The sequence below is a fragment of the Gobius niger genome (assembly GCF_951799975.1).
Source record: "Gobius niger genome assembly, chromosome: 6".
In the NCBI taxonomy this organism is placed as follows: domain Eukaryota; kingdom Metazoa; phylum Chordata; class Actinopteri; order Gobiiformes; family Gobiidae; genus Gobius; species Gobius niger.
Window position 1 is genome coordinate 28,129,834 of NC_136857.1, and position 14,284 is coordinate 28,144,117.

At 45.9% G+C, this 14,284-nt stretch overlaps 1 protein-coding gene across 1 annotated transcript in view; it reads left to right on the forward strand.

The window, feature by feature from the left end:
- The window catches only part of LOC306964180 (nucleolar protein 4-like), a 251,440-nt gene that overhangs the window by 70,756 nt on the left and 166,400 nt on the right, over positions 1-14,284 (forward strand). The window contains exon 4 of the mRNA XM_079558126.1: positions 4,444-4,550. Coding sequence (XP_079414252.1) covers positions 4,444-4,550 — 107 coding nt within the window. The remainder of the gene's footprint in view (positions 1-4,443; positions 4,551-14,284) is intronic.

Below are 14,284 nucleotides of genomic sequence, written 5' to 3' on the forward strand. Positions count from 1 at the left end.
TTTGAAAGCATTGCCAATTTTATTGGAAGGTTATAAATACTGTCCAATAACAATCATTAGGCTATTTCAGTTCAAAACCTACTCATTTTTTTTTATTGTACACTACCGCCATGCACCAAACCACGGGTCCTGCACCGTGAACCAAACCGTTAGAGCTGAACTCTAATATTTATCCATAATTATTCCCCTGTCTCTTGAATCCTGTTCCCCGAGTTTAGCGAAAATATTGTCGTAGTTTATAAGAAAGGAGCACGGGTGCATCAAACACTCCAATTGCAGTTTGTTTGAAATTGTTTTTTGCCTTCATTCTTTTACTCATTTGTAGTGGCCATAGTTTTTGGAATGGGTTGGGAACCACTGGTCTACAGCTGAACTGTGTGACGGGTTGGACATTTCTTTGTAATCACTCATAATCTCAGAATATCAAATGTGGAGACTAGCGAGTATAATAATAATATAATAAACGATTTTTTCTCTCACCCAGGATTGTGCCCTTGGCATGGCCTTTTATTATGTTTAAAACCTGCAAACCATGTTGGAGAATGTTTAGATCAGTAGTTCTCAAAGGGTGTGCCAGGAATCAAAAGTAGTCTGCAGAACCATTTTCAGGGGGCCACAAGCGTTCCCCAGGGAAAACTTCGTTTAATATTTACCTACGGAAAAAGTCCAGGAAACACTACTTGGTTAAAAAACAAACATGTACACGTCATGTTTCTGCCTCTTGTCAAATGTTAAAGCTATTGGACCTGTATGAAATGCACACACTTAGTCCTGATTTTGAAATTTAAATTGCAATTCTTATCACAATGAATGATAAAATCTTTTTTTCTTCATGAGGCCTGATTTCAAAATACCATCCATCCATCCATCCATCCATCCATCCATCCATCCATCCATCCATCCATCCATCCATCCATCCATCCATCCATACATCCATACATCCATCCATCCATCCATCCATCCATCCATACATACATACATCCATCCATACATCCATACATCCATACATCCATACATCCATACATCCATCCAGCAAAGCTTAACCAAAACAGTACTAGTCTCAGATTGTAGTCACTAAACAGCTGTAAAATTCTGAATTGATAGGTCCTTTTGTAATTTTCGTAATGTCAACATTCCTTTGTGAAGAGCGGTGCCCGCGGCTAATGGCACTACATAAAAGATAATGCGGATCTAACAACAAGACATCTACCGCCTAACCCGCTAATCAAACAAAGTCATAACAAGCCTCTCCTCGCATTCCACAACCTCTATTTGTGCGTGCCCCTGCCCTCGCCGGTCCCACTCACAGAGGCACAGCTAATTGCCTTCCTGCTCAGCAGGGGGTCCGAGATCTACCCCCGCCAACCACCACCAACACCACGGATACATAAACACGCACTTCAGCCAGACTGGAGTGGGAGCTCTAAAGTTCATCTGTGAATTATTAAATGCAGCTAATCAGAGAGGGGAGCGGCCATCTTTAATTGACGCGTGCAGCAGGAGCGCGGTCTCGATGTCGCTCACGCTGAGACACCGGAGATGGGGAGGGTTACTGCTGCGTATGGGTCTGTGCTGGAATTTAAAGGAGATGTATTGAACCGTAGTGAAGCTGAAATCATGGACTGGACTGGGTTAGGTTGAGTTGAGGACGTTTTGCTTCTTTTCACAGAAGCTTCTACTTTGCCCTTGTGGTCAGAATGTGACCTTGTACACAAGCTCTGGGAGGAGCCTGAACTTTTATATAATTACTGTATATCGATAAAAGTCAAGATAGATTCTTGTGTTTGTGTGAAGAATCAGAGCAGTTTATAATCAGAGCACTTGTTTACCATGAATCTCAACAGTTTTTTTGTTTACCGCAGATGTAAAGGCCTCTGTAAGGTTTGTTCTTCATTTGATTTCTCTTAATGTATACATATAATTTTCAAATTGGCAATATTGGCAAAAAAAATGTCCAATACATTTTCTGGTCTTTTGAGTACATGAAGTACTGCACTGTCTATGTCTGGCACGCAGCCAATGGAAATACACAAGAAGCGGAGCTTAACACGGCGAATCCCAGACGCAGCACCACACTTTTGGAGCGAGGAGGAAACCAGTGACTTTATTCATGTGGTCAAAGACATGAATACAATGGCCCTGATCTTCCGCCTGGAGCAAGGACAGTTTTGGTCGAGGCTTGGCTTCGATCTTATGCAAACACACTCGATCTCCTCTAAGGGCACACTCACATTTCCATCCAAACTGTGCCCAAGCGCAGAAAGCCCTTTTAGCGCGAGTTGTTTGTGTAGTGTAGTGTAGCTGTTCCGAAATTTGGCCTGCTTGGAGGAGGTGGGCCAGAACGCCACATGGTTGCTCATGTTGCTCATTGCTCATTCTGTGGTAGCCTCTGCTCTCCACTACGCTGCCATGTGCTGGGCCCCTGGCAGCACAGAGCGGGACAAGAACAGACTGAACAAGCTGGTCAGGAGGGCCAGCTCCGTCCTGGGCTGCCCCCTGGACTCTGTGGAGGAGGTGAGGGACAGGAGGGTGTTAGCCAAGCTCACCTCCATCATGGACAACACCTCCCACCCACTGCACGGGACTGTAGAAGAGCTGTGCAGCTCTCTCAGTGGCAGACTGAGACACCCTCAGTGCAGGACGGAGCGCTACCGCAAAGCCTTCATCCCCACTGCTGTCAGACTGTACAATAAGACTGTGAAGTAACGCCGACTGTAACAAGTGAATTTCTCCTTTGTGAGATTAATAAAGGTTTATCTTATCTTATCTTATGTATGCTCACACCCATGGATACAAGCAGCCGCCGTATGAGCGGCAGCATTTGTTTTGGTGAATAAGTCAGAAAAGGCTGTATTTACAACATGTGTCAGAGCGTTTACCACCTGATGACTGAAGAGAGCATCAGCGGTGGTTAGTCGTAATAACATTGGAGCACATTTCACAAACAGGGCGCAAAGCAAACTTTCATTCAGGCCTGCAAACCTTTCGATGAAAATTTCCGCTTTGATCTTGAAAAAGGTCATCCACATGAATCGTGATCTGTAATAAAAATATTTGAAGGGGGGTGGGGGGGGGGATATGCGTAGGCAACCCGGTGCCGTGCTCACATTAACTAGCACTAACAATGATGACTGTTGACAGCACCATAGATAGATAGATAGACCCTCCAAGAATCCTGCAATTTTTGTTTGTACTGTTCAAATAAGCTACAATTTCCTTGCAACTATGCCTACTGCATAACTCTGCAACTTCTCCGCAGCCAATGTTGCCTTTGCTAGTTCAGCCTGAAGAGGGGTCTTAGCGAGGGCTGCTGCTTGCGCTCATTCCACTCTCTGCGTCTGCGTCTCATTTCTCTGCTAAACTGGACCCGAATTAGGTGATATGATTTTACCGGACAGATAAAATACTGTGTTTAATTGAAGACACCCAGAGTGACAGGTGCCTGTCTGCACCGCCCACTGCCACAGCTGGAGTGAAGGCACAGCTCTATTGATGCAGTGATATCAATTTTAGGTTATTTTATTTCATGCCATTGGTTTTATTCAGTTTAATAAATTCCAACTTTAAATACATTTCCACACTTCCATATCCCAATTTTGTGCTATAGTATGATACAAAAAATGCTCTTAATTCTTACCACCATCCATGCCTTTTACTACCCCCGACTGAACTCCTACGCAAACTACTGTAATTGGGCCGTATCTCCACATGTTGTCCACTTGTCAAGAGGAAATGTCTCAGGTCTGGACCATCATTGTCTGTCCCACCAGGAGTCTTAGCCCTGATCGACCCCCCATGTCTCTGTCATAGCTTGTCTGCTGTCCCTGTCCCTCTCCGAGGACCCCCCACCTCTTCCTTAATCGCACATCCCCAAACCAATCTATCACCAATCAATAAGGACCCTGCTGCGTGTTGTGCAGTCCACTGGTTCTCAAACAGGGGAGTGCGGGCCCTTCACTTTGTGTTCTATATGGTATTTCCAGTTTTCTATTTTTCATTGTTTCACTCAACTTTGCTCATAATGTAATTAATTACCTTCGAGCTTTAGTTTTTACATTTCACATGACAATTTTATTCTCATTACGGTGTAATTGCCCGTTAATAGTCTACATTGTAATGCACTATCATAATTAACACTAATCACTGTAAATGCATCACCCCCCCCCCCTCTCTCTCTCTCTCTCTCTCTCTCTCTCTCTCTCTCTCTCTCTCTATCCTGCTCTCTCTCTATCCATCTCTTTCCTTCTTTCTGTCCTCTCTCTCCCCTCCTCTCTTTCTCTCTGTCATTTTCTCTCTCCCCTTCTCTCGCCTTCTCTCCTCTTTCTCTCTCCCCCTCCCCTCTCTGTCCTCTTTCATTGTCTTTCTTTCTCTCTCCACTTCTCTCACCTCCTCTCTCTCCTTCTCTCCCTCCCTCCCCCCTCTCTCTCGCCCTCTCTCTTTCAGAAAACGACAGGCTGACTTCCCTGGCGACCGAGGCCATTGACTTCAACCTGCCCCTCACCACCACCTACATGAAGCGCATGAGGCTGCATTACATGAGCAACAATAAGGTATGTAGCACAAGCACAAACTCTGACCTGACGATCAACAAAAACACAATACTTTTTACACTGACTTTTGATTTGTCTGATCTACTGTATGTGTGTGTATAATCTTTGCTCAATGAACGCTCTTCTGCCCTCAGTTGAGCGTGAGGTTACTCAACCTATGCAGCGAGCTTAAACATAGCCTAGGAGAAGATGGCTCCAGGAACAACAGGACACAGTGTTTCTTCTGAGGTTCTTTACTGAAGACCAGTTTTCCTCTCATTTTGGCTTTGTAAAACTGTAAATACATTAACAGAAATACGGTTACAATTATTGTGTAACCTAAGAAAGAAAGCTAGCAACAAAGCTTGCCTAATACAAAAACGTGTTTTCTTGTTAGTTGAAATAACCTTATAAGTAATCAAAAACGTAACACAAAATAAGAAAAACGAAGTTACACATTGTTACTTACAGATTATGGCATGTATAGCTTCCCAAAGATGTAGGAGACTGTAGGATGTCAACAGCTTCGGACATTTTTCTCAGACTACTTTATGCCTGCTGCTTACGATAAAAGACCACCGGGGGCAGTGTAGCGCACACACAATAAACGAAGAAGACCCCCGAAAACTAAGGGATAATACCGACACCTTGTGGGCAAACGCAGAAATGCACCAGAAATAAAAACTAATAGAATATCAAAAAACCAGAGGGACAGAATACTCCCCGCCTGACATTGGTAGAATGTCACCCATATCAAACATGTAAATACAGATAAAGGCAACGAAACAAAGTACTGGATTTCAAGTACTGTCCTTAGATACCAACAACACAACCTCACTAATAGGTCTGGTGTAGACTCTGAGTTCACCCTTGCGGAAAATCTTCACCTCTATTTTCCTGACAAGTCCGTCCGCACTTGGGAAGGTTTTGGTGATTAGTCCAAGTGGCCAGTTGTTTCTATGTTCAAGTGTCTCCTTTAGCAGAACAACATCTCCTGTTTGTAGATTTGGTTTTACTGTTTTCCATTTGCGTCGGTTCTGAAGTCCTGAGATGTATTCTTTTTTCCATCGGCTCCAGAAGACTTCGGAGAGGTATTGTACACGCTTCCATTGAGCTCTGAAAAGATCACTGCTTTCAAACTGGCCCGGTGGGACTGGCGGGGTCGCAACTTTTTGCGTGAGCAACATGGCAGGGGTAAGAATGACAGGATTTTCCGGATCTGTAGAAACTGCTGTCAGTGGTCGAGCATTTACTATTGCAGTGACTTCAGCCATTAATGTCACTAATATCTCATGAGTAAGTTTTGCATTTCTATGTTCTAGAAGCATTGCGTCAAGGATTTTGCGTGTGACCCCAATCATGCGCTCCCAGGAGCCAGCCATATGTGACGCATGTGGGGGGTTAAAATGCCATTTGCAGCCAGAGTCTTTGAGAAAGCTGTGTAGTTTGCTGTTGTTACAGCCTTGTTTGTCTATTTGCAGTTCTTTGCAGGCACTCACAAAATTTGTCCCACAATCAGATCGAAGAAGTTTGACTGCACCCCTAATGGCGAAGAAACGACGCAGTGCGTTGATGAACGACGACGTGTCCATTGATTCTATAATTTCAATATGAATGGCGCGTGTGCTCATACACGTAAATATGACTGCCCATCGTTTTGCATCTGATTGCCCACCACGTGTTTTTCTGACTGTGACAGGCCAGGGACCGAACACATCAAGGCCTACATGTGTGAAAGGAGGGTCTGTAGACAGCCTGTCTTCTGGTAGCTCAGCCATGATCTGCTCCTGTTGTCTGCCCCTTAGCTTGCGGCATGTGACACAGTTGAATATCACTCTGCTTATTGTTCTTTTACCTCCCACAATCCAAAAACCTGCAGCTCTGACTGCCCCTTCAGTAAAATGTCTTCCCTGGTGGCATACTTTCATGTGGAAGTGCCTTATGATGAGTTGGGCAATGTGGTGCTTTCCAGGGATGAGTATGGGATTTGTTTCATCTGATGTCAACTGTGCTCGTTTTAGTCTCCCACCCACTCTGAGGATTCCATTAGTATCGATAAATGGGTTCAGTTTGCTAAGTGGGCATGAGTTTTTTAGAGGTGCACCTTTTTCAACTTGTCTTATGTCCTCTGCATAGACTTCTCTTTGAACGGTGTGAATGATAGTGGTCTGAGCTTGATTGAGTTGCTTTTCAGTTAAATGTTCATTACAGTTGTGCCAGCCATGACAGGAGCTCTCTGTGTTCTGCTTAAATGACTGAGCAATGTGTTGGAGTTTGGACATAGCTTTAAGTAGTACATTCCAACTTGAAAACTTTTCAAATCTGGCACTATTGAGTTTATCCTTTGAGAGAATGGTGGCACAAGTAGTGACTTCAGGTCGCAGTTCATTGTCAGTGTCTGGGTCTACAAGATCAAACGACTCTGCCTGTGCTTGCCCTTTTTCTGATTTGGTAAGGAACGTGGGTCCACTGAGCCATGTGGAGTTAGAGAGCTGCTCAGCAGGTAATGCCCGTGTGGCATGATCGGCAGGATTTAAGTGAGTAGGCACGTAATGCCACTGGTGACCTTGTGTAGAGCGCCTAATACGTTCCACTCTGTTGTGCACATAAACATGAAAGCGTCTCTTTTTGTTAAAGATGTAACCGAGCACTACTTTAGAGTCTGTGTAGAAGCTCACCTGTTCAACTGAGATGTCTAGCTCCTCCAGGACTAACTCGGCCACCTCAACAGCCAGGACTGCTCCGCAGAGTTCAAGTCTGGGTATGGTGATGTCTGGTTTAGGGGCGAGCCGTGCTTTGCCGAGAATGAATCCTACTTCACTGTGTCCATCCCCATCTGTGAGTTTGAGGTAAGCAACAGCGCCCACTGCCTTAGTGGAGGCATCACAAAAGACATGGATCCCCTTAATTGGTGCTGCAGACAGTGGTATTGATGTGTACATTCTGGGGATTTCAAGTTGTTGTAGATGTTTGAGGGAGCCTTTCCATTGTTGCCACTGTTGTAATTTGTCTTTAGGCAGTTCGGTGTCCCATTCACAAATGTTAGTGGAAATATCTCTCAGTATGGCCCTGCCTTCTACAATGACTGGGACAGCAAAGCCAAGCGGGTCGTACACACTATTAATGACTGACAGTACTCCCCGTTTAGTGAAGGGCTTATCATTGACTGTTACCTGAAACTTGAACAGGTCTGTGGACAGGTCCCAGCCCAGGCCTAAGCTGCGCTGCATGGGTGGGGAAGTCTGCCCGAGGTCAAGGCCCTGCATGTCTGTTGCAAGGTCCTCACTTGGAAAGGCACTTGTGATGATAGGACAGTTGGATGAGATTTTATGCAAGCGTATGTTGCACTGAGCCAGCATCTTCTGAGCCCTACAGAGAACATTAATGGCCTCGTCTGTGGAAGAGAATGATTTTAGTCCATCATCTACATAAAAGTGACGTTCAATGAACTCTCTTGCATCACTGCCGTATTCCCTTTCTCCCTCCATTGCAGACCGTTTCAGTCCATAGATAGCCACTGATGGGGAGGGGCAGTTCCCAAATACGTGTACTCTCATCCTGAATTCCTGCACTTCTCCGTCCAGATCATGGTTTTTGAACCACAAGAAGCGAAGATAATTGCGGTGGTCCTCTCTGACAAGAAAGTTGTGAAACATTTGCTCCACGTCTGCCATGGCTGCATATGGGTCAGACCTGAAACGCATCAGAACTCCCACAAGAGTGTTATTGAGATCTGGCCCTTTTAGTAGCACATCATTGAGAGAAACATTGTTGCATTGTGCACTCGAATCAAAGACTACCCTAATTTTTCCTGGCTTTTGGGGGTGGTAAACTCCAAAACTAGGGAGATACCAACATTCTTGGTCTGGAGTGAGAGCAGGAGCTGGTTCAGCATGGCCCTTTTGAAAGATTTTATCCAAAAACTCAACATAATGCTCTCTCATTTCAGGTTTCCTTTTTAGCGTTTTGCGGAGCGACATTAAACGACTGAGGGCCTGGTCCCTGTTGTTGGGCAAACGCTGTCTGGGGGTGCGGAATGGGAGCGGAGCTATCCAATTATTCTCATCATCTTTTGCAAAGTCTTTGTGCATAATGTCCAAGAACAAAGCATCTTCTGCTGAGAGTGCCACTTTGTCATCGTCTGCTGTTTGCTGGAAAATGTGTCTGCCCAATTCAACTTGTGTCTTTTCAAGTGTAGGGCAGTTTTCTGTGTATTTGTCTTTGATATAGATGTTGTTTTCACAGGGGGTGAGGAAGGTAGGGCGCCCGTTGGTAAGAATGTTTGTCTTAAAAGAGTTCACAGTGGATTTGTGAGCACCTGAGAGGCAGACATCCCCTATAACTACCCATCCCAAATCAAGGTGTTGAGCATAAGGCGCACTGTTTGGACCATTCACCTGACTGCGGACCTTGTGAGCCTGGATGATGTCTCTGCCCAAGAGGAGAAGAATGTCTGCTGATGGGTCCAGAGGAGGAATCTCCGAAGCAATTGCCTGTAGATGAGGGTGAGCCGACGCAGCCTCAGGGGTGGGAATCTCATCCCTGTTATCTGGAATCTGATCACATTCTGTTAGTATGGGCAGCAACATGGACACTTTTCCATTCACATCCTCAATAACAAAGTCGCTAGCTCTGCGTCCTCCAGTCTCTGATAAACCAGTGCATGTTTTCATGGTGTATGCGAACACGGTACCTTTCACATTAAACATGTCAAAGAAGGCAGACCTGGCTAAGGATGAATTGCTTTGATCGTCTAACATGGCGTACATCCTCCTTTTCTCTTCAGGGGATGTGCGGGGATACACGTTGACTAAGCAAATATTAGAGCAGGATTTACCTTTTAGGCCTTGGCCACACACTTTTGTACAACTGCTTGTGGTTACAGGGCTTGTGGAATCGGACTCCCCGCCGTGACTCTGAGGCAGAGGGGTAGTATCTTTAGGTGTCCATGGAGGTGGACCAGCGTGCATGGCAGACACGTGCTTATCACTATTACATTCTGAGCATTGGACAATGGCTTTACAGTCTTTGGCTCTGTGACTTGTGGAAGAACAACACTTATAACAAATAGCGTGTTCTTTGAGAATACCTTTTCTTTCGTCCAGTGTTTTTGACCTAAATCCCCTGCATTTAGCGAGTGAATGGGGCTTGTGGTGAATAGGACATTGCTTGTCCGGATTGAGAACAGATGATTGAGATGTGCCGTTTGTTTGACCGATTTCGGTTTTGTTCACTTCAACCGGAATTCTGTATTTGGTTGGTTTTACTAGTGGCTTGTCGACTCTTGGAGCTACTATGTTTGAACTTTGTAACATAAAGCTAGGATCTGTTTTCATTTCAGCATAGTCATTTACAAACTGAACAAAATATGAGAAAGGTGGGTAAACTGCACCATTGTCTCTTTTGTATTTTGTCCCTTGTTTCACCCATGACTCCTGGAGTCCGTAAGGGAGCTTTTCAACTATCGGGTTTATCCCCCTTGGGGTGTCAAGAAAGCTAAGGCCTGGCAGATAACTTTCGCTTTGTGCATACTGTAACTCTAGCAGAAGATCTGCAAGCTCCTGTAGTAGGTGAGCGTCTTTATTGGATATCTTTGGAAAAGTCTGTAAACGTTGGAAAAGTGACGCTTCGACTACCTCTGGAGAGCCATAACTCTTGTCTAGACGCTGCCACAAACGTTGGAGGCCTGCTTGTGGGTTGTTCACATGGACTGCCCTGATCCTCAGAGCGTGTTGAAGTGACTCCCCGCCGAGCCACTTGGTGAGGAGGTCGAGCTCTTCGTCGGGCCTGAGGTTGAGGCCTTCTATGGCGTTGCAGAAGATGGACTTCCAGGACAAGTAAGACTCAGGACGGTTGTCGAAAACCTTGAATCCTGCCGTCAGCAGATCGCGGCGTGCTAGGTAGGTTGCTAGGTCTGACAGTTCAGTCTGTGGAGTCACTGAACGTCTGGGCTGGGGTGACATGTCCAATTTTATGTGTGTAGGAGGGGACTTTGACTGCTTCCTGTCTACACAATCAGTGGGATTCTCACCCGCAAAGGAAGCAACTGGTGTTTTGCTCTGTTGTTGATGGTGAGAGTCGTAATGACAGACCAGTTGTTCTGCGTCAGTCTTTTCTTCTTCGTTAACTCGCAAACTGTGGTTGAAGTGAGCATTCACATAGTCTTGAGCACGTCTGACGGAAGGAGGCGTCTTGGGGGAGATGCCGTGCTTAGTGAGGTCGATGGCGTGGTGCTCCTCGTCAGCTGCCGCTTCCAGGACATTAGCTGCAGCAAGCGCTGCTTCAGCCTCACCCTCCTTCTTCAGAGCGTTTAGTGTTGCCTCGATGCGTGCCTTCTCAATCTCCATATCGATCTGGCGTTTGGCGTACTGTGCTCTTGTGCGGGCGGCTTCTGCGTCTGCTCGGGCTCGTGCCGCAGCTTGACTGCAGCACGACGAATGTCGTGAAGAACGTGAGTGGCACTCCGGCTGGACCACCTGGGAGATAGGTGGTGTAGCTTCATGCTGAGACATCTTGGTTGCTTGATAGGTAGATAATCTTTTTACTCTTCTGCCCTCAGTTGAGCGTGAGGTTACTCAACCTATGCAGCGAGCTTAAACATAGCCTAGGAGAAGATGGCTCCAGGAACAACAGGACACAGTGTTTCTTCTGAGGTTCTTTACTGAAGACCAGTTTTCCTCTCATTTTGGCTTTGTAAAACTGTAAATACATTAACAGAAATACGGTTACAATTATTGTGTAACCTAAGAAAGAAAGCTAGCAACAAAGCTTGCCTAATACAAAAACGTGTTTTCTTGTTAGTTGAAATAACCTTATAAGTAATCAAAAACGTAACACAAAATAAGAAAAACGAAGTTACACATTGTTACTTACAGATTATGGCATGTATAGCTTCCCAAAGATGTAGGAGACTGTAGGATGTCAACAGCTTCGGACATTTTTCTCAGACTACTTTATGCCTGCTGCTTACGATAAAAGACCACCGGGGGCAGTGTAGCGCACACACAATAAACGAAGAAGACCCCCGAAAACTAAGGGATAATACCAACACCTTGTGGGCAAACGCAGAAATGCACCAGAAATAAAAACTAATAGAATATCAAAAAACCAGAGGGACAGAATAAACGCCTCTCTTTTTCTCACAACATTTGTCTGGAGTTTGGCGACCCTTTTGATTCTCTGGTCAGCCAGTCCCTGAAGAAGTTTGCTGCACCTTTTCACTTTTTGCTCCAGTCACAGCAACAGGAGCGAGCACATTGTGTTGTTATTGATATTAACAGTAAACGCAGCTAACTGTCACTGTGCTGATATTGGTGCTAGCGTGCTGGACCTTGCCCGATCGGTTCGCATTTTGGGACTGTCTTTGCGTCTCATGCCAAAGGGAGCACAGGAGTCACACATGTAGCTGTGGTGTGAGCACTGTGCATATATGCTGCCCCCGTGTGGAGAATATGAGGGGTTGCGTTGGCCGTAGGTGCACTTGCGTGGGCGTGTACCGAGCTGTGAATGGCGCACACTCACTGAGCTGTGGGCTACGAGAAGGGCAAGCTGGGTAGCCATAATTTTGGTTGACCCCTATTGCTTTATTCTGCTTTTTTGTTTGTTTTTGTCATTCCAGTATTCATCATTTCAATATATCCGTGCCCTCTGTGTGCATACCCATATGGCTGGGATTGCTGCATGTTGTATCGCAATAAACAAATGAAACGCATGCTCAATCCAGCGTCTCTGTGTAGGCCGCGCGTGTGACACAAATCTACAGGACCTAATCTTACCTCTTTGCGGCAATCAAGGGATGGTAAACTTATTATGATGGCGCTACAGCTACACATACCGTTTCTAACGTGACATGAATAAACAGCCAGCTTCTGATTTCCCAGAGCACAGAGAAGGCGGCCCTCTGAAACAAGCATGGTATATCATTTCAAATTTGACATTGTACCGTGGTGGTAAGAGGTGAGCATTAACCACGTTAGCTTACCTTCATAGTAGTCTTTTACCTGTTCTTTCAGAAACACCATCAAAAGGACGGCCACAAACTTTCCTTCCTTTATTTGAACTGCCTTCATATCAGAGTTTGTTAGCCTGGTAAATATATTTTTCCTATTCATCTTATTCTGGAAGTTCCCGTGGGTCCATCCATCCATCCATCCATTTTCTTCCGCTTTATCCGGGGCCGGGTCGCGGGGGCAGCAGTCTCAGAGATGCCCAAACTTCCCGATCCACACACACCTCCTCCAGCTGTTCTGGGGGGACCCCGAGGCGACACCAGGCCAGCTGGGAGACATAGTCCCTCCAGCATGTCCTGGGTCTTCCACGAGGCCTTGTCCCACTAGGACATGCCTGGAACACCTCCCGCGGGAGGCGACCAGGAGGCATCCGGAACAGATGCCCGAGCCACCTCAGCTGGCTCTTTTCGACGTGAAGGAGCAGCGACTCTACTCCGAGCTCCTCTCGGGTAACTGAGCTCCTCACCCGATCTCAAAGGGTGCGCCCAGACACCCTGCGAAGGAAACTCATTTTCGCGGTTCGCCGCTTGTTTTCGCGATCTTGTCCTTTCGGTCATTACCCAAATCTCATGACCATAGGTGAGGGTGGGCGCCTAGAAATTCTGTCCATAAAGGTTCTGTTCATTACCTTGGACAGAATTTCTAGGTGCAGCCAGGGGCCGGAGGGTGTCCTGTTTGGGAGCCTCAGGATCTCATCTCTGCGATCTCTGTTTGCGGACGATGTTGTTCTGATGGCTTCAACAAATCAGGACCTTCAGCACGCTCTGGGGCGGTTTGCAGCCGAGTGTGTAGCGGCCGGGATGAGGATCAGCAGATCCAAATCTGAGGCCATGGTTCTCCACCGGAAAAAGGTGGCTTCCCCTCTTCAGGTCGGTGGGGAGTCCTTGCCTCAAGTGGAGGAGTTCAAGTATCTCGGAGTTCCCGTGAGTGTTGCCATAAATTTTGTCCGTGCCTTCACACTAGGGCTGAACGATTTTGCCAAAAATCAATATTGCGATTTTTTTTCAATCAATATTGCGATTTCGATTTTATTGCGATTTTCCGTTAATAACTTTTTGTTGCAATACAATTAAATATTTACTACTGATTTAATAAAGTATTACTTACTCTTAAGTCCTTTATAATCACATGAAGATAATTCCAAATAGTCCACATAGTCATTTAGCCTACATCATTTCCAATAAGCTTATGTTGATTTTTTTTTTTGTAAATAGCCTAAATAATTTCTTGCTATTTGCTCTTGTGTTTTAGTCAGCGTTTGTGAGATAAGTTCTTATCTTTATCCAAAACATTCCCAAACATAAGCCTTGAAAAGTGAGCCGCAAAGGACTCAACAAGCAGCCTAGGCTCAGCTTCATCTGTGTGGAGGCAGAGACGTGTGAATCCGGAGGAAAGTTTCTGTGATCAGTGCATGAGACCGCGTAGCGCTGCAGCTAACGCAATGCTAACGCAATGCTAACGGAGGAAAAAGCAATAGTCCTGAGCGGTGGCTGCTTTATACACGCTGATATTTTCACAGTACATCCACGATCTACCGTGCACCTTAAGTAGACTGAGGAGTAAGGCCAATGATACACTGGACGCGTTTTTGTAGCCGAATTCGTCTTGGAGTGCCTCTCCGCGTGCATTCGCAAGGCTCGCTTCAGTTGGCTCCCTGTTTATCAGATGAGCGCGCTCTCATGCGTGTACACTGCAGCCTAGGCGGTGTGCAGCTGAGCGCCTCAGCCCGCAGCCGCTTCCGCTCCT